Genomic DNA, 19946 nt, shown 5'->3' on the forward strand with positions numbered 1-19946 from the left:
AGTAAATTATGAGTTTTTACCTGGTTTCTTTCTTCGCGCTGAATGTCCGCTGCTGTTCGCAAAAACTCCCGAACTGAACCAGAAGCGTCAAACTGGCGCACGAGGAGGACGGGGCACTTCCGGTTCGGAATTTTCAAAATCAAACCTGCGACGTGTTTTTGTTCCTGCGCTGCTTGTCTGTTGCTCGTCTGAGTGGCTGGTGGAGGACAGCTGGTGTCCCGCTGCTGTCCTCCAGGGACACCGTCCCACCTCCTGCGGTGGTTCCCGGGACTGGTTTGCTCCTCCGCCGGGCCTCCGGTTCTCCAGAATTTTGCTGAAGAACCGTTCTGTTGGTTCTCCTGAGTTGGACCGGACACACATGGACGACAGAGGACCTACGGGACTCGTTCTGTACACCGCTGTCCTTCAGGGACTCAAACAGTAAAGTAATTTCCTGAAGTTAAAAAACTTTTACTGGTTTTATTTTGAAATAAACAGGATCGGAAATGCCTGCCCCACTCTTTTGCTCCGGCTTGACGCAGCTGAGAGCCGTTGTCATGGTGACCCCAGGCTGTCAGTGAAGTCGGAAATCCCCGAACCTGCAGGGGAATTCCGGAGCCACGAAGGGAACACGGCCAGCTAATTGGTGGGAGCACAAGGTTAAGTCCCGCCCCCCGACAAAACAACGAGTGGAGAAAACGATCTAAATAAACAGGATTTATGGAGAATTAGTAGCAAAACAAGTAGATTTTTATACTTTTCTCCAGTAATTAAAATTAAACGCTTCACGTTTCAAGACAGTGCTCCAAAGATTTTAATTAAAAAAAACAAATTTGATGGATTTAAAGCTTATTTTATTCTGATAACCCTGAATGCTTCAGTTTAAACATGTTGCAGATTTCAAAGGCTACAGTGACGTAACAAAATGAGAGAAAACAGCCGGAAGATGTTTATTTGTGCTTTATTTAACTTTCTGTTCTCACATAAAGCTAAATCAACCTCTGATGTCAGAGCAGCTTGAGTTAAAGCAGACAGACCAGAAAAATCCTCATTTTCATGCAGCAACAACAGACTGACCCAAGCTTTCACCAGGCGCCGACAGGGGGCGCCACCTGCGTTTGCATAGATTATTACAGAGAAACTGAACGTTCAGAGACAGAAGAAATGAACGGAGCCAAAGATCCAGATCAGAAAAATAAAGACTTTCCGACCACAGAGAAACTAAAGCCGAGGGAGAATTTTATAGATGAATAATTTTACACATTAACAGCAGGTTGTGCTTTTACTGCGTCTCTGAGAAAAAATATCTAAATATGAACGAGTTTAATGATCTTTACCAGCTACATTCATTTTAAATCTTCAAAGATTTTATTCGTTTGGTTGTTTACTATCAAATTAAATAATGTATTCAATAACAAATCTGATTAAAATATAAAATATAGAAGTAATAAACATAATTCTACACTCAGTTTCATTTTATAAACATTTATCCATTAAATTTCAGACTCAGAGCCGGTTCAAGGCAGTGCAATTAAGGTCATATTCAACTGCTGTTATGTGGATTTCTCTTATTTCAGAATTTTACATTTCTATTATTTTATGAAACTTTTTAGTTTCTCTATGAAAGATGTGAATGTAATTCGGTTTATTTTGTAACGGTTTAAACAGATTTTACACATCTGTTCAAAAAACTAAAGAAGTTTACATATTACTTAATATTCCACAATTAAGCACCACTCGTCTTTTCAAAATGCTAATTAGGATGTTGATGTTCAGATGTTAAAAATCAACATCCACAATAATAACAGCATGATGAAAGCCAGTTAGAAATGATGCTAAACGCTACACGTAGCCTAGCAATGATGACGTATCAGGACTTAGTCTGGGGCCCCAAGAGAAGATCTGCTCAGGGCCCCAAAAAGGCTTGGGCTGGCCCTGGAAAATGTGCAAAGTCACTTTGGTAAAGTTGATTATTTCTACAAAACAAAAATAAATCTGTTTTCAGATGATTTTTGAATAACCCTAACCCCACAAAGCAGCAGCAGCAGCTTTTCAGGGCGATCTTTGGTCAAAACACATTTATGATCAGACGGTTCTGGTTCTGGAAAGGTTCAAGAGGTTTTGGATTGATACTGGTACCAGAACCTGGCCTGAGAGTTTTGGGTTGGTTTGTTGAATCCAAGCAGCAGAATTTAAATCGAAGGAAAGAGAACCGCCTGACCAGAACCAGAATCTTTAACCTGGTCGATAAAGTCATGTAAACGTAAATGAGGTGTATGAAAACATGTGACCAGAACCATGTGGAGGTCCAGTAGAACCAGTCAGTGGTTCTGACCCAGTCCATCTGACAGCAGCAGAACTTTTATTCTGGCAGGAGGCTTTTACTTTGGAAGGAACTTCCTGGTTCCGTCCATCAGAACAACCCGGAGTCAGAGTCAGAGCGTTCCTTGATCCGGTCCGGTCCACATGGTTCTGATCCGTCTGAAGGCCTCGGTGGGCGGGGCGGCTCTGCGATCCGGTGGACCGTGAGAAAGAGGAGCGATGAAGCAGCAGGAGCGCCAAGGGAGGCGGGTAGCGTCTGGAACCGGAACCGGAACCAGGACCTTATGTGAAGATCAGCCCAGAGTCACTGTACACCTTGAAGATCTTCTCGATGGCGTTGACGTACGCCGCCGTCCGCAGGTCCAGACCCAGCTGGTACCGGCTGGCTGTCTGCATGATTTGCTGCAGGAAGCAAGACTTTCAGAATAAAAGCTCCAGGCACCAGGGGGCGCTGCGACTCAAATGATGCAGCTGCTCATTTGTGTGTGTGTTGTGTGTGTGTGTGTGTGTGTGTGTGTGTGTGTGTGTGTTACCCTGGCAGAGCGCTCCATGGTGTAGGCCAGGCCCGAGTGGACGATGTCCTTCTCAGACGCTCCCTGCAACAGAACGGGACAAGTCAGCACTGAGGAAGAGGAGGACGACGAAGATCTTCGTTTCCCTGAGGTTCAGGTCTCGGCCAATCAGAGGCGGTTAAGAGCGGGACTCCCCTCTGATTGGCTGTGGTAAAACTGTTCCTGTGTGTGGCGCTGCTGACCGAGGCGACTGGTGGTGTGTGTTTAGAGCCGACACACACTTTACCCAGGTGTGAATACTTTACCACAGGAAGTGAATACTTTACCCAGGGTGTGAATACTTTACCCCAGGGTGTGAATACTTTACCCCAGGGTGTGAATACTTTACCCCAGGAAGTGAATACTTTACCCCAGGAAGTGAATACTTTACCCCAGGGTGTGAATACTTTACCCCAGGGTGTGAATACTTTACCCCAGGGTGTGAATACTTTACCCCAGGAAGTGAATACTTTACCCCAGGGTGTGAATACTTTACCCCAGGGTGTGAATACTTTACCCCAGGGTGTGAATACTTTACCCCAGGAAGTGAATACTTTACCCCAGGAAGTGAATACTTTACCCCAGGAAGTGAATACTTTACCCCAGGAAGTGAATACTTTACCCCAGGAAGTGAATACTTTACCCCAGGGTGTGAATACTTTACCCCAGGGTGTGAATACTTTACCCCAGGGTGTGAATACTTTACCCCAGGGTGTGAATACTTTACCCAGGAAGTGAATACTTTACCCCAGGGTGTGAATACTTTACCCAGGAAGTGAATACTTTACCCCAGGAAGTGAATACTTTACCCCAGGAAGTGAATACTTTACCCCAGGGTGTGAATACTTTACCCCAGGAAGTGAATACTTTACCCCAGGGTGTGAATACTTTACCCCCAGGGTGTGAATACTTTACTCCAGGAAGTGAATACTTTACCCCAGGAAGTGAATACTTTACCCCAGGGTGTGAATACTTTACCCCAGGAAGTGAATACTTTACCCCAGGGTGTGAATACTTTACCCCAGGAAGTGAATACTTTACCCCAGGAAGTGAATACTTTACCCAGGGTGTGAATACTTTACCCAGGAAGTGAATACTTTACCCCAGGAAGTGAATACTTTACCCCAGGGTGTGAATACTTTACCCCAGGAAGTGAATACTTTACCCCAGGAAGTGAATACTTTACCCCAGGGTGTGAATACTTTACCCCAGGAAGTGAATACTTTACCCCAGGAAGTGAATACTTTACCCCAGGAAGTGAATACTTTACCCCAGGGTGTGAATACTTTACCCCAGGAAGTGAATACTTTACCCCAGGAAGTGAATACTTTACCCAGGGTGTGAATACTTTACCCCAGGGTGTGAATACTTTACCCCAGGAAGTGAATACTTTACCCCAGGAAGTGAATACTTTACCCCAGGAAGTGAATACTTTACCCCAGGAAGTGAATACTTTACCCCAGGGTGTGAATACTTTACCCCAGGGTGTGAATACTTTACCCCAGGAAGTGAATACTTTACCCCAGGGTGTGAATACTTTACCCCAGGGTGTGAATACTTTACCCCAGGAAGTGAATACTTTACCCCAGGGTGTGAATACTTTACCCCAGGGTGTGAATACTTACTGCGATCCGCGCCTGGAACTCTGACGTGGGAACGACTGGAATGGAGCCGTTCAGTTTTCCAAACTTCCTCTCCAGACTCTCCTGGACGGACACTGAGGAGAAACGGGTTGGTCAGAACCAGAACCATCATGACGATGATGATGATGAAGAGCGTGGCGCTGACTCAGCAGGTGGTAGTTCGAATCCCTCTCGTACTTGAAGGTGAGCCGGCCGTAGCTCACATGGTTCAGGTTCTTCAGCCACTCAAAGTACGACACGGTGAGCCCCCCGCATTCAGGTACATGTCCTGGGTACGACACCGCAGCTCAGACCAGAACCAGAACCAGAACAGAACCAGAACCAGAACCAGAAGCCTCGACTGACCGGGATCACCAGCCTGTTCCTCTCCAGGAAGATCCGGTCCGCCTCAGGCGTGGTCGGCCCGTTGGCTCCCTCTGCAATGATCTGTCAGAACCAGAGAGAAACCGGGTCAGAACCAGAGAGAAACCGGGTCAGAACCAGAGAAAACAGTCTATTTGTCAAGCTTTGGGGAAATGGACCTCCAGAGTCAGATGGGTTTATCAGAACTCCACCAGAACCTCCAGTGAACCACCGACTAACCAGAACCGGGTCGTTTTAGAACCATTCACTGATAAGATAATCTATTTAGTTATGAAGCTAAACATGTAGCTGCATAACTAAATATTTAGTTATGATCTTAGTTATGAATGTGTGAATAACTTTGTGAAAACATGAACAACTTTTTCTCCATTTCCTGCTAAATAAACCCAAATGCTGCTGTTCATGTTTTACAGTAACTGTACAAAACTGTTTATGTTTTTAATTATGTTTATACGGAGATTAAACCGTATTTTCACTTCACAAGCCACAAAGACCCGTCAGAACCAGAACCCGGTCGACATGTGGCCCGGTTCTGCTGGTACCTTGGCCTTGATGCGGTGGGCGTTGCGCTGCGTCAGCTGCTTCTCGCTGGCGGCGGGGATCAGGATGTCGCAGTCGGCCTCCAGCAGGCTGCCTTCGTACGGCGTGGAGTCCGGGAACCCCACGATGGTTCCGTTGGCCTGGAGACGGGGAGCAGCGTTAGGGCGCGGCCATGGACCGGACCGGACCGGACCGGGCCGCGGCCCTGGACCGGACCGGACCGGACCGGGCCGCGGCCCTGGACCGGGACCGGACCGCGGGGGGCGCCGACCCACCAGCTTGTAGTCCTCCAGCTGCTTGGGGTCGATGCCGCGGGTTCCAGATGCTGCCGTCCACCTCGGCCACGCCCACACACCTGGCGCCGAAGCGGTGCAGGTAGCGCATGCTGTGGAGGCCCACGTTCCCGAAGCCCTGCGAGAGGACGAGCGGCCGGTCGGATCACAGCGGACACGCCGGACCCGCCGGGCCGGGCGCTGCCCGTCGTACCTGGATGACGAAGGTCTTGTCCTGGAAGCCCGGCGCCAGCCCGACCCGGTTCATGAAGGACGCGTCGTTGATGAAGTTCTCGATGCCGTGGAAAACGCCGCGGCCCGTCGCAGAGATTCGGCCGTGGATCCCACCCTGGCTGATGGGCTTCCGTCACGCAGGCGTGGGCGTTGATGTCCTGAGAAGGATCAGACGGGTCAGAACCAGAGACGGGACAGAACCAGGCGCAGGTGGTTCTGGTTCCGCCCCAGACTCACGTTGTGTCCCATGGGTCGTGGCGAAGGTGTCGGCGATCCAGGACATCCCGCTCCCCGGTGCTCATGTCCGGAGCCGGAACGTCGATACCGGGCCCTGTAGAACCACTGAGGGTCGAACCAGCCGGGTCCAACAGAACCACAGACCCTGGCTGTGAGGTGGGCGGGGCTTATGAACAAAGTTTCCTCACCGATGAATCCCTTCTTGGCGAGCTCGAGGGTGAACCGCCTGGTGATTTTCTCCAGCTCAGAGTCCTGGATCAGAGATTGGAGCAGAGGAAGGTTCTGAATGGTTCTGGTCCAGACGAACCCGTCCAGAACCTTGATTAAGACATCCTGTTAGTCTGTAATAACTGTTCATTTATTTAGTAGCGATTAAATCAATTACGCTAATATTTGAGAAATAATGAATTCCTTTTTTGAAGAATTAAAATGTTTTGAGCCTTAAATGCAGAAAAATTCTAAAATCTGCTCCACGGATATGAAGATAAAACTAGAAATGTTTTTAAATTAAATCGAAAATGTCTGTTGTTCAGTTTTGGGTTCATTTCCAATCGACCACTGATCAATCGGTCGATTGATTTTAATCTCTGACTCAGCTCTGCTGCAGCGCCCCCTGCTGCTCCACTGACCGTTCTGGTGGGTTTGTTCAGCGTCTCCACAGTGGAACCGGTTGGACTGGACCAGAACCAGGCTGTTCTGACCCGCCCTGATCCAGACACGCCTTTGTTTTGCTTGAGGGCGACCCGGTTCTGTTCTGGTTCTGATCAGTAAAACCGAAACTGGATAAACCATGTTATTAAAACCAGAGTTGACTAAAATTACAGCTAAAAATGTATCCTGATTACAAATCAATAATCAAAGCCCGGTGTTTTCTGGTCCAGAACCAACTCAGAACCGGTCTGTAACGTCTGCTTGACTGAAAAACACCAGAACGTGAACGGTACCGGCCCGGTTCTGTCACTTGGATCCGCTCACCGTGTAGTTCTTGGTGTTGATCTTCACTCCAGCTTTGGCTCCACCAAACGGAACGTCTGGAACAGTAGGCGGTTCTGGTTAGGCCCGGTTCAGGTCCGGTCTGTGTGTGTGTGTGTGTGTGTGTGTGTGTGTGTGTGTGTGTGTGTGTGTGTGTGTGTGTGGTACCGACCCACGATAGCACACTTGTAGGTCATCAGGGAGGCGAGAGCCTTGACCTCGTCCACCGACACCTCGGTGCTGTACCGGATCCCTGAAACAGAACCAGAACCGAGTTCTACTGGAACCAGAGCAGATTGTGTGACCTTTGACCTGCTGGTTCCAGACTCTGTCACGGCTGACCCGGTACCTTTAGGCTGAACGGTACCAGTCTACAGGTACTTGTTCTGATTGGTCTGTTTGGGTTTTAATACACAGGACTCAGAACCAGAACCAGGCCAGACTGGATCGGACCGGGTGGTTCTGCTGGTCCTTCCTGGTTTGTTCATTTATTCTTTCATTTTGACTGGTGAAAAATAACCCTAACCCATAAAACAATGAAATGCAACAATAACAATAAACCCGATCATATAGAATTATGTTTATATTTAAAACAAATGTTTCAGGATGGACTGAACCAGAAGAAGGGATTGTTTATCGAACCCGAACCCTGAACCCCGAACCCTGAACCCTGAACCCCGATCATCATTAACATTAATATTTGTCTTCCTCCTCCTGCAGCAGGTACCGGCTGCCCTCAGCTGTGTCTGCTCTACATGCTGACTCGGTTCGGCTCTACATGCTGACTCGGTTCGGTTCGGCTCTCACCTCCCTTGCAGGGCGTCCGGTGCTGGCTGTGCTGAGCCCGGTAGCCCTCGATCACCTCCCACTCGCCGCTGTCCCTCCGGATCGGGAAGCAGACGCTCAGGACGTGGTTACACGGCTTGATGATCCGCAGGATCCCGCTGACTCTCTTCCGCTTCTGCTCCGGGGTCTCCCGGGTTCTCAAGTCCTCCACCAGCTTGTCCTCCACGATCGCGGCTCCGCGGTCGAAGAAGCCCTCCACCATGGTGAAAAAGTTGGGGTCGTCGCCCCGCTCCGCGGCCTGGCTGTAGCCGCGGGGCCGCAGCAGCGAGGCAGACGCCGGCAGCGCCGAGTCGGCGGCGGAGGCCAGGAGACCACCCGCTCCCCGGGTCAGCAGTTCTCCCAGGCTCCGGTACATTTTGCGGGTGAGCTGGTGGAAGGAGGTCCAGGAAATGGAGCCGCCGAAGCGGAGAGTCTGTCCCGGCCGCGGCGGCTCCTCCAGGTCGCCGCCCTTTCCTGTCAGCAGCCTGCGCGTGCCAAACAAACTGAAGCTGGCACGCGATCATTTAAGGGCGCGCAGGGCGGGAGCTGCTGCGGTTAGCCGTTAGCTTAGCTCAACACAAACAGCAGAAACACAGAAGAAAACTGATAATTACGGCTTAACCAGTGAGTTAATCGCACAGACAGAGCAGATATCAGTCTGGTATGAAGGTTTCAATCAAGTTTGACTCCTTTAATTAGGTTTTATTAGCAGCGTAAAATAGTTTAATACTAGCAAGCGTTTAGACAACACGTACTTCCGGGAAAACTTTCAAAACAATGTTCATTTAATAATAAAAGCCAGATGCTGTGTATAACATTTCAAGCTATTGTTAATTTCAACATTTGGTCTTGAAATGATGTTGTTTACAGTCTTTCTGGCAGGTCTATGACTCATTGCCCGGCCTCCTTCAGGATCAACCCAAAAACAACACACTGCACTGAAGTCACATCATGTCCTCAATATTTCCCTGCAGCCAGGCTCTGGGGAGGCCTTCAGGTAAAAACAGGCATTAAAACCTTCACCTGTATGCCCAATATGTTGTCTGATCAGGACTGTAACAGATCAGTAAACCTGTAAAGTATCAACAAGCAGCAACCATGAATTTACTCTTAAGAAAATGACAAACATTCAAACTATTTGCTTAACTTTATTTATGTGAAATGTGGCTGATCAGAGAACAGAGAAAAAAATAAACCGATTTTTTCCAGCTCAAACTATGAGACAGTCAGGCTGATTCAACCTTTAATCTGCTTGAAGAATACGGCAGATTCTTCTTCTTGGCCTCCTTTTTCTGCTTTTAGGAACCAGAACAAATGATTGGTCCAGCAGCAAACTGTAACAGCCCGAGTAAAAAGTTTAAACCTAAAAATAAATCCAGGTTAGGAAATAAACTGCTGGGTGACGACCCAGTTTGGTTCTGGTTCTGATTATAGAAGCTGTCTGATCCATTAGACCAGTTGAATCTGACTATTTATTATAATTCAGATCAAACTATATTATTTACAATATTCGCTGAATATGATTGGCCTGATTTGTTATGTTCTGTATATCTGGGTATGGACTGGACCTTTAGTCTCCTAAGGTGAACATTTTATGTGATTAATAAATCAATGTAGTTATTTTTATCCTCATGATGGATTATTTTGCTTCATTTTTTATTAATTTTGCCAGCAGAGCAGCATGGTCAGCTCACACTGCCATCTGCTGGTCAGACTGGAAACTGCAGTAGTCCCGGTTCAACAAACTGGACCTCAATGTTCCTCTGATGAACCTTGACCTCTTGACCAACCAGAACTAAATAACCTGTTGCTGGTTTTCTTAACACTGTCCCTTCAGAATAAAAGCATCCAGCCCAACATGTTTGATCTAATGACCTAAATGGTTCTGGTTCTGTTTGTCTTCTCAGTGGACATGATGGATCAACAGCCAAAGATTCACATCTTCCTCGGTGCTCCTCCTCCTCTTCCTCCTTCACCTGGTGAGGAGGAGGAGGAAGAACATTCTGCAGGATGGAGACACCTGGAGCTCACCTGGAGGCGGGGCCGTCTCCGACCCGCTGCAGGTGAGGGGGGTTTATTTCCATTCAGGGATTCAGGAGTTCTTCCTGTGTTCTGTCTGTGTGACCCGACTAGTTCTGGTTCTGTTCTGGAGCAAAATGAACCAGCCACCGAGTGCGGCGGGTTTTTTGGGTCGAACCCAAACGGATCCTGAATGACGACCCTGTCCTTTCAGATGTTCCTGGGAATGACGATCAGAGGAAGGAGAATCCAACAGAAGTGGAACCGGGTCGAGGCACAGGGTCTGCTAGAGGAGATGGAGGACTGGCGTCTGAAGCCGGAGCTCTGAGGACCGAGGAAGACTCCGATGGTTCTGAGGAGGATCTGTGTTCTGCTTCGGTCCGGGAGTATCTGGACCGCTGTTTCCCTCTAGCTCAACCAGAACCAGAACCAGAGCATCAGCCTCCGTCCACCAGGACCCAGTTCCTCAGCACATGGAGTCTCAGCCAGGCCCTGATCCTGAGAGGAAGACTCGCCGTCCAATCAGCAGTCAGCTCCGACGAAGCCCCGCCCATTCCCCCAGCCGGCCCCCCGTGACCCCCCAGCCGACCCCCCGTCCGGCTCCTCCAGCACCCCGGAGCTGTTCAGCCCTGCCGCCTCGTCTCCCGGAGGCTCCATGGATCTGTTCAGCCACACCTGTCCGGCCTCCAGGGCAGAGCAAGGTGGGTCGTAATGGAGGTCACCGCAGACGGTGTCCTCTGCTCTCAGGAGTCCGACCCCCAGGGGTCGCCCGCCTCGCCCCCCTGCAGCAAGAAACCACGACCCTCAGAGGAGTCTGCAGCGCCAGAGAGCTCCACCTCCACCACCCGTCTGGACAGGTGTGCCCAGGTGGGACGCAGGTACTCTGTCCTGGTGGTGGTGGTCCACCCAAGCCACCTGAAGGAGGTCCAGGTGAGTCCAGATGTCCAACAGCAGTGGAAACAAGAAATGTTCCTCTGAGTTTGGACCAATATCACCGTTTTGGTGAAAATTTAACAACAGCCGTGATTAACTGATCCGGTTCTGATCGGGTTCTGATCGGGTTCTGATCGGGTTCTGATCGGGTTCTGATTCGGGTTCTGATCGGGTTCTGATCGGGTTCTGATCCGGTTCTGATCGGGTTCTGATTCGGGTTCTGATCGTGTTCTGATCGGGATCTGATCATGTTCTGATCCGGTTCTGATCCGTGTCTGGCCGAAGGTGCGGTCGGGTCCGTCAGCAGGAAGCCGTGTTCCTCTTGCCTCCATGGTCGTGACGGACCAATCAGGAGCCGAGATGAAGGTGGTTCTGTGGAGGAGAGCGGCCTTCTGGGTTCTGACCGTGAGTCCTGGAGAGGTTCTGCTCATCACAGGTACACACACTCTGGTACCAGACCCGAGAGGCCGGTTCTGGTGTCGGTTTGATCCCAGGTGTGTTTGTGTTGTAGGGCTGCAGGTGAGAGAGGACAGGTGGAGAGCAGAGACTGTCCTCCAGTCCACCTTCTCCAGCAAACTGCTGAACCTGGGACACGCCTCCACCTCACCGCCAGGTACGGCAGCAGCCAATCAGCAGCCTCCTTTGCCCAGGTGTAGCTACCTCTCTCTCTCCCTCTCTCTCTCTCCAGTTAGCCAGCAGGTTAGCGCCCGCGCTCTCCGCTCTCTGTGCGGTTTCGTCAGAGAGCGGCGCCCCCTGCTGGTGTCCGTCCCCAGCCGGCCCCAGCAGGATCTGAGCCGGCTCCCTTACGCCACCCTGAGGTCGCTGCGGGTCAACACGCTGGTTCACGCTCTGCTTCGTCGCGCACGCTCACATCAGCTCAGGTGAGGCTGTCACGCTGGCAGGGGGAGGGGCCAGCGGGACGCAGGTGAGGCTCACAGGTGAAACCTGTTAGTGAGACTTCCTGACTCCGAGCCGGTCGCCATGACGGCGGTGCTGCTGGATTCATTCCTGAACAAACATCAACATCATGAAGCAACATGGCCGCCAACTTTACCTCAGGAACTTTGTCCAGGAAACTTAAATAATGTTTTCTGATTGGAGTCTCAGTTATTGTCAGTATTTTATGTTAAATCATTATGTTATTACTGATTTATTACTGTCCACATTTCCATGTAGTCATGTTCATAGCGTGGGATAATATTATCCTCTTATCGTCTTGTTATTGTGCCATCAGGTTATTATGTTATTATCGTGTTATTATTGTGTTATTATCACCATCCATGATGGCAGCTTGTGTTCCTGTCAGAGTGGAGAGACGAAGCCGAGTCTCGGAACCGCTCTGCGGTCCAGATGAAGGCGGTTCTGATGGTGCAGCAGCCGGGCGGCCAGCAGGGGGCGCTGCTGCTGTGGGGGTCTGCGAAGGGCTGGCTGCCTCTATTCAGCAAACACAAAGGTACGAAGGGTCAAAGATCACAGAATGACATAAAGCACAGCTGTATGTGGAATCGGGTGAGCCGGGCACTGGGCTGATCCAGACTGGGTCAGAACCCTGGGCCGGATCAGGAGCTTCGGTTCATTTCTGCCCTCAGATGCTGTGTGGGACTTCAGAGTGCTCCTGGTGAGGGAGGGTTTGACCTCTGACCTCTCGGAGCTGCACTCCACCCCCTGGAGCTCGGTCCGGGCTCTGGACCCGACAGACCGCCGGGCGCTGGACTTCCTGCGGGCGTGGTGCCATCCAGGCCCGAGCGACGCGGGTCTGGAGCTGGATGTGGACACGCTGTTGTCCCAGAAGTACAGCGGTGAGTCGGGCCCGGCCCGTCAGAACCGGAACCATCCCAGAACTGGGTCAGATCCCTGAGGGGCTGAATACAAGCCTTTCCGTTCTGCTGCAGGTGAGGTGGAGCTCAGAGTCCAGGTGCTCAATTTCCAGTTCCAGGAGGCTCCGCTTTCCCAGAATCCGGCCCATCCGGTTCTGGACGGCTCCACGCCGCGGGCCGGCCTCCTGGCGGCACTGAGCGGTGACATCACCTACACCGGCTGCGGCCGCTGCGCCGCTGAGCTGGACACGGACCGCAACGGGATCTACACGCCGTGCTACGCCTGCCGCCGCTCACCGCCCTGCGCCGCTTCTACAGGTGCCCATGATGTCAGCAGTGATGTCACCACAGACATCACTGCTGACATCACCACCCACAAACAGCCACTAAATAATGTTTTAGGATTAGCATTAGCATCCACTAATTACCATGTGAGATGAAGTTTAGCGTTAGCATTAGCTTCTGCTAACCACCGTGTTCAGGGATGTCAGTGCTGAGAAACATGGCCGACCTGATGACATCACCTCTGTGTTTCAGGCCAGGTGTGTTGACAGTGAGTGGGCGGGGCTCTGCCCACCTGATGATCCGGGTTCCTCCGGTTCCTCTGCAGAAAATCCTCCAAGCCCCTCCGGACCGACTCCAGTGCAACGCAGGTGAGACGCTCAGGTATGAGGTGAAGTTCTGACCCGGTTCTGACCCGTCTCTTTCTCTTCCTCCAGCTCCAGGTTCTCATGTGCGACACGTCCAGGTAGCGGCAGAGAAGCTGCAGGCGCTGCTGGCTCTTCCCAGGAAGTGGGTGGTCGTCACGGTGCGGAGCCACTTCCTGTGCGACCAGAACAGCGTTCCCCTCAGTCAGGACTTCACTCTGCTGGACCTTCAGGTTCCGGCCCGGTGAAGAACCCACCTGGTGGGCGGAGCTTACAGTCTCCTCCAGGTGTGTGGGCCGGGCCTGCTGCCGGCGGGTCACATGACCCATCAGCAGCAGCTTTATTATTATTACTATTAAATCATTTGATCTGACCTGAGTTCAGATCAAATGATTATTTCATATTTGTTGAGTTAAAGAAGCTCAAATGAAACGAAGATCAGAATAAATTTCATTTAAACATTTTTATTCCTTCAACACATTTCCATATTTGGAGAAAGCCAGAAAGATGATGATAATGATGGTGATGGTGATGGTGATGATGGTGATGATAATGATGGTGATGATGATGATGATGATGATGATGATGATGGTTTCAACAGGATGAAGGTTCACTTATCAGAGGTTTGTTCTGCCACCTCCAGCAGATCATCAAACAGGTCTGAAAATAGATCAGTTATTTCAGTTTGTCGACACAAAATGGATCTAATTCAACAAAATAAATCTCCACTTAAGAATTGTTTTATTTTTTTAAGAACCTCCATTTTATTTCTGGGGCTTTCAGCCAATCAGTGTGAAGGAGAATGAAAGCTGCTCCTGATTGGCTGCTTTGTGATCACCAGCCAATAGAATGTGAAACAGATCAAATGTGTTTTCTGTCAGATATTTAGAAAAATCCAAAAAGACAAAATTTCCATATATAATTTATAGTTTGTTTCTACAGAAAACAAATGATTTGGTTTTAGTTAAAGTTCTGAAGGTGCAGGAGCCACAGGTTGAGAACCGCTGACGTAGAACTTGGGTAAACAGAGTCGGTAGATTTGTGAATTCTAGATGTTATATGTTTAGTTTGCTCAGTGAGATGAGCTCCACTGTGGCGCCCCCTGCTGGTCAACCTGAGGCTCTGCTTTAGATTTGATGCTGCAACATTCAGACGGACGTTTCCCACAAGATGAGTCACAAAAAACTGTTGTCCAGATGAGCCAAACTGGAGGTTTGTAATCTAATTAGTGACAGATTAACACATATGGAAAACTAAATCAAAAAAATCTAAACCTTCATTTGAAATAAGTCAACAATTAATGATTTTTCTACACCTCTAATTCATCACCTTTAAAATCTATTTATTGCAACAGTGAAGATTTTGTGCAATGATCTGGTTCTGTTGGTACCAGGTTCTGGTTCTGTTGGTACCAGGTTCTGGTTCTGCTGGTACCAGGTTCTGGTTCTGCTGGTACCAGGTTCTGGTTCTGTTGGTTCTGGTTCTGTTGGTACCAGGTTCTGGTTCTGTTGGTTCTGGTTCTGTTGGTACCAGGTTCTGGTTCTGCTGGTACCAGGTTCTGGTTCTGTTGGTTCTGGTTCTGTTGGTACCAGGTTCTGGTTCTGTTGGTTCTGGTTCTGTTGGTACCAGGTTCTGGTTCTGTTGGTTCTGGTTCTGTTGGTACCAGGTTCTGGTTCTGCTGGTACCAGGTTCTGGTTCTGTTGGTTCTGGTTCTGTTGGTACCAGGTTCTGGTTCTGTTGGTTCTGGTTCTGTTGGTACCAGGTTCTGGTTCTGTTGGTTCTGGTTCTGTTGGTACCAGGTTCTGGTTCTGCTGGTACCAGGTTCTGGTTCTGTTGGTTCTGGTTCTGTTGGTACCAGGTTCTGGTTCTGTTGGTTCTGGTTCTGTTGGTACCAGGTTCTGGTTCTGCTGGTACCAGGTTCTGGTTCTGTTGGTACCAGGTTCTGGTTCTGCTGGTACCAGGTTCTGGTTCTGTTGGTTCTGGTTCTGTTGGTACCAGGTTCTGGTTCTGCTGGTACCAGGTTCTGGTTCTGCTGGTACCAGGTTCTGGTTCGGTTGGTTCTGGTTCTGTTGGTACCAGGTTCTGGTTCTGCTGGTACCAGGTTTCTGGTTCTGTTGGTACCAGGTTCTGGTTCTGTTGGTACCAGGTTCTGGTTCTGTTGGTTCTGGTTCTGTTGGTACCAGGTTCTGGTTCTGTTGGTTCTGGTTCTGTTGGTACCAGGTTCTGGTTCTGCTGGTACCAGGTTCTGGTTCTGTTGGTACCAGGTTCTGGTTCTGCTGGTACCAGGTTCTGGTTCTGTTGGTTCTGGTTCTGTTGGTACCAGGTTCTGGTTCTGCTGGTACCAGGTTCTGGTTCTGCTGGTACCAGGTTCTGGTTCGGTTGGTTCTGGTTCTGTTGGTACCAGGTTCTGGTTCTGCTGGTACCAGGTTCTGGTTCTGTTGGTACCAGGTTCTGGTTCTGTTGGTACCAGGTTCTGGTTCTGTTGGTTCTGGTTCTGTTGGTACCAGGTTCTGGTTCTGTTGGTTCTGGTTCTGTTGGTACCAGGTTCTGGTTCTGCTGGTACCAGGTTCTGGTTCGGTTGGTTGGTGACCTGGTGGTTTAAAATCAAACTTCAGCTCTGATCTCCATCAGCTTCCTGCTGGATTCGCCTTTAAAGCGACGACAGAAAAACCGTCAGCTAATCGTTTTAAGTTCCCAGAGGAACTGTGGGAACACAGTTTAAAGTTCCCTGGGTTTGACCTCAGGCTGCTGGAGCAAACTGAGGGTTAAAAATCACAGATTTTGTCTCTGAGAAGCAAAGACCTTCAGAGGATCTCCAGTTTGATGGACTGGTCTGTCTCCTACAGAGACGACCTCAGAGTGTTGGACACCTGAAGACATGCAGGACGTCTGTGTGGGTTTGGATCCTCAACACCAGAACCGACTGCTGGGAGACGAACTGGGACAGGATCAGAGTTCCTTGTTCCTCATACATACCTCTGTCAGACACCGCTACAGTCTGGCCTGGGTTTCCACCAGCCTCTCCACCTCCTCCCATGGCTCCGCCTCCTCCCATGGCTCCGCCTCCTCCCATGGCTCCGCCTCCTCCCATGGCTCCGCCTCCTCCCATGGCTCCGCCTCCTCCCATGGCTCCGCCTCCTCCCATGGCTCCGCCTTGCTGCCCCTCGGCAAAGAGGCCGTGGAACCCGCTCTTCTTCTTCAGCCCCTTGTCTTCATCATCTTTGTGAAAGGTCTTTGAGAAAAATCCTTTATCTTCATCCTTCTTCTTCTCCTCCTTCTTGTCTTTGTTGCCTGTAAATTTGGACATAAATCCTCCCTTCTTCTTGTCCTCCTCTTTGTTCTTGATGCCCAGAGCGCCCTTCACCGCGTCCTCCACTATGTCTCCTGCAACACAACCATGAACATCCAGTTTTACCATCAGAGGTTTTTCTCCTGAAGGTCTCATCCATGCAGCATCAATGATGCTGGTTTAATATCAAACTTTATTTGGTGCTTCCTGTTTTGAGGCTACCGATCGGATCGCTCTGTGCCAGCCAGAGAGTGACTGTAAGAGCTGCTGCGTGGACGAGTCCATCCCCACCAGAACAGTGACATGGATCAATAAAGTGTTTCTGACTTTGAACAGAACATCTACATGTGAAGAGCTGACTGAGAAAGGAGAAGCAGCACCTGCCTGAATGTTTCTAATGTTGTTAAGTTATTTGATGTTGGAGTCGCTGCAGCAATTCAATGAAATAAATCTGTTTCCATCTGTTTCTGTGGAGATTCAGCCTTTCAGAAAGAAATGAACATTTAAAGATCTTCACTTCTGGTTCCTCCTCATTAGAACTTAAACACCTGAGAAAGCAGCAGCAGGTGTTTCTACGTAGAAACATGGCGTCCAGATCAGCATCAGAAGTTCATCTGGTCTTTCAGGTGTTGGCAGCTCTTGCCTCTGGGAGCTGGGCGATCTAACTGCTGTCCTCTTCTGCTGTGCAGTGAGGGGTTACCTGCTAGCCCCGCCCACCAGCCTAGCCCCCCCCCTCATGTCTGCAGGTTAACAGTGACCCCCCCCTCCCTCCCCCACATTTCAACAAAATACATCAGAGTCTGCAGCTTGGACTTTATAAAGATCAGTGATCAACCAGAACACTGCAATAGCTCAGGTCCAGAACAGCCCAGAACCAGAACCAGAACCAGAACCAGAACCTGGAACTGATAAACATCTGTAACCATGGCAACTATAAGCAGGTCAAAGTTCAGGTACTGTAGGAGAGGCTGGACGGGACGGTACCGGGGACGGTCCAGGAGACGGGATAGAGGACGGGACAGTTTGATTTAAAGCTGCTGGTACCAGCTTTAAAGAAAAACACGGATAGGTAGGTTTTGATTGTACCTTGTTGAATGTTGCTTGTAGTTGTGACGGGATGAAGAATCAGGGAGAAAGCTGCTTTTGGTCCTGATTTTTCTAGTCAAGTTTGATCAACGATTTGGGTTGCAATAGTTTGGCCTAGGGCCAGGTTAGCTTGGGGGATGAGGCGGTGCAGAATGTGAGGGAAAAACCCTAGTATGTTGGAGAAGTGATGGGGAGTAGGTTTGGGGGTCTGTTTAAATTGTAACCTCTGATTGGTTACTTGAGTCTGATCCCGCCCCTTCTACCTGGACGATTCTGTTCCTGAGATTTTAAAAAGCAGACTGACTCACAGAGAACCGGAGAACCCGACCTGCCTTGGTTCTGTTTGGGTTCTATCTCTTCCAGAACCACCTGGTCCAGGTGTGAACTCTGCCCCAGAGAGCTGAGGAGCCTCAGGTCCTCCCAGAAGCCCAGAGAGCTCACCTGCCCAGGTGAGTCCTCCAGGTCGGTACTCACCCACTTTCTCCCCGATGAAGCCGGCCATTCTATCCATCTTCACTGCGTCTCCGCGTCCAACGCCGTCCAAATCTGAGGACGCCACTCAGGTGACTCTGGATGGCAGTCGAGGAAACAGGTGTGTCTGCAGGCCGGCCAACCTGTTCCACCTGCTGCCTCCTTCTGAGCATGCTCAGTACGGCTGACAGGTGGGGACGAGTCCTGCTCCTCCCAGTCTGTGAGAATCTAATCCCAGTGAAACTGTGACACATGAACTCATGTTTGGATTTTCCACTGACTTCCAACCCTGAAGACAACAGCAGCCTGGACACACACACACACACACACACACACACACACACACACACACACACACACACACACACACAGCAGCCTGGACACACACACACACACACACACACCACACACACACACACACACACACACACACACACACACAGCAGCCTGGACACACACACACACACACACACACACACACACACACACACACACACACACACACACACACACACAGCAGCCTGGACACACACACACACACACACACACACACACACACACAGCAGCCTGGACACACACACACACACACACACACACACACAGCAGCCTGGACACACACACACACACACACACACACAGCAGCCTGGACACACACACACACACACAGCAGCACACACACACACACCACACACACACACACACACAGCAGCCTGGACACACACACACACACACACACACACACACACACACACAGCCTGGACACACACACACACACACACACACACACACACAGCAGCCTGGACACACACACACACACACACACACACAGCACCTGGACACACACACACACACAGCAGCCTGGACACACACACACACACACACACACACACACACACACACACAGCAGCACACACACACACACACACACACACACACACACACAGCAGCCTGGACACACACACACACACACACACACACACACACACACACACAGCAGCCTGGACACACACACACACACACACACACACACACACACACACAGCAGCCTGGACACACACACACACACACACAGCAGCCTGGACACACACACACACACACACACACACACACACACACACACACAGCAGCCTGGACACACACACACACACACACACACACACACCGCCTGTCTGTCTGTCTGAGTGTGTGTCCACCGGCCCATTTAAAAACTGGGACCGACTCCAGAACCGCTACTGATTTTTCTTTTTATCACAAACCCCACCTGTACGAGCAAATTATAGAAAATATCCAATTTATTCTTAACTGTATGAAAACTGATTTACTGACAATAAGTTTGCCACACAGTCTGATTTAACATGGTAAACATGGACACCTGGTCAGAGGAGTGAAGCAATAAGTACTTTAACTACACGTCCCTAAAATCATTTCCTATGTTGATTGTTTCCACATTTTGGCTTCATTAAAGCAAGACGTGTCTAGTGAATTTTTAACATTTTTGTTGGCTTCAATAGCAGTTTTTTAAATATTCTATTTGTTTTCCCTTACTTATTATGTTCATTATGTTTTCTGTTGAAATTCACAATTCTTATTTTTACTACCAACATCTCAGAACATGTTAACTGTTAATGGCACGGCTGTGATTATTCCTGATTTCCAGTGTTTTCAGGCTGCATGCTAGCTTAGCGTTAGCCTCTTGGCAACATGTCTTTACCAGGCAGCAGCAGCTGACCTGAACTCTTCCTCAGT

General features: G+C 49.7%; 3 protein-coding genes and 1 pseudogene across 3 annotated transcripts in view; 1 reads left to right on the top strand and 3 right to left on the bottom strand.

Moving 5' to 3' along the window:
- LOC129355103 (nuclear factor NF-kappa-B p100 subunit-like) overlaps nucleotides 1-73 on the bottom strand; it is a 12847-nt gene extending 12774 nt beyond the window's left edge. Inside the window, 1 exon segment of the mRNA XM_055024655.1 lies at nucleotides 21-73. The gene's annotated coding sequence lies outside the window, so the exon portion shown is untranslated.
- A 2013-nt stretch (nucleotides 74-2086) lies between these two features.
- LOC129355079 (glutamate dehydrogenase, mitochondrial-like) lies at nucleotides 2087-8457 on the bottom strand (annotated as a pseudogene).
- On the top strand, nucleotides 8182-14090 carry LOC129355082 (shieldin complex subunit 2-like). The gene is given in 16 exon segments (XM_055024637.1): nucleotides 8182-8321; nucleotides 8809-8935; nucleotides 9846-10001; nucleotides 10172-10511; nucleotides 10546-10661; nucleotides 10664-10887; nucleotides 11176-11326; nucleotides 11402-11503; nucleotides 11579-11747; nucleotides 11749-11771; nucleotides 12197-12343; nucleotides 12480-12689; nucleotides 12783-12992; nucleotides 12995-13025; nucleotides 13245-13360; nucleotides 13427-14090. Coding segments are annotated over 15 exon segments (2217 nt in total). The 5' UTR covers nucleotides 8182-8321; nucleotides 8809-8889; the 3' UTR covers nucleotides 13603-14090.
- LOC129355081 (uncharacterized) lies at nucleotides 13803-18323 on the bottom strand. Its single transcript, XM_055024636.1, has 3 exons — nucleotides 18204-18323; nucleotides 16331-16738; nucleotides 13803-14014 (listed from the first exon to the last, which is right to left on the bottom strand). Exons 1-3 carry the CDS (start codon nucleotides 18238-18240, stop codon nucleotides 13965-13967), a joined length of 495 nt encoding a protein of 164 aa, XP_054880611.1. The 5' UTR covers nucleotides 18241-18323; the 3' UTR covers nucleotides 13803-13964.
- Nucleotides 18324-19946: the final 1623 nt, after the last annotated feature.

This window comes from Poeciliopsis prolifica, unplaced genomic scaffold (genome assembly GCF_027474105.1).
Source record: "Poeciliopsis prolifica strain line A6 unplaced genomic scaffold, Auburn_PproV2 SCAFFOLD124, whole genome shotgun sequence".
NCBI classification, from domain to species: domain Eukaryota; kingdom Metazoa; phylum Chordata; class Actinopteri; order Cyprinodontiformes; family Poeciliidae; genus Poeciliopsis; species Poeciliopsis prolifica.

Excerpts from the sequence above, each read along its gene's own strand:
- LOC129355081 (XM_055024636.1), bottom strand. The coding sequence starts at position 18,240 with ATGGATAGAATGGCCGGCTTCATCGGGGAGAAAGTGG. Across the intron at positions 16,739-18,203 it reads CTTCATCGGGGAGAAAGTGG|GAGACATAGTGGAGGACGCG; the intron begins GTGAGTACCGAC and ends GTTGTGTTGCAG. Across the intron at positions 14,015-16,330 it reads TGTAGCGGTGTCTGACAGAG|ACCTGTTTGATGATCTGCTG; the intron begins GTATGTATGAGG and ends ATCTATTTTCAG.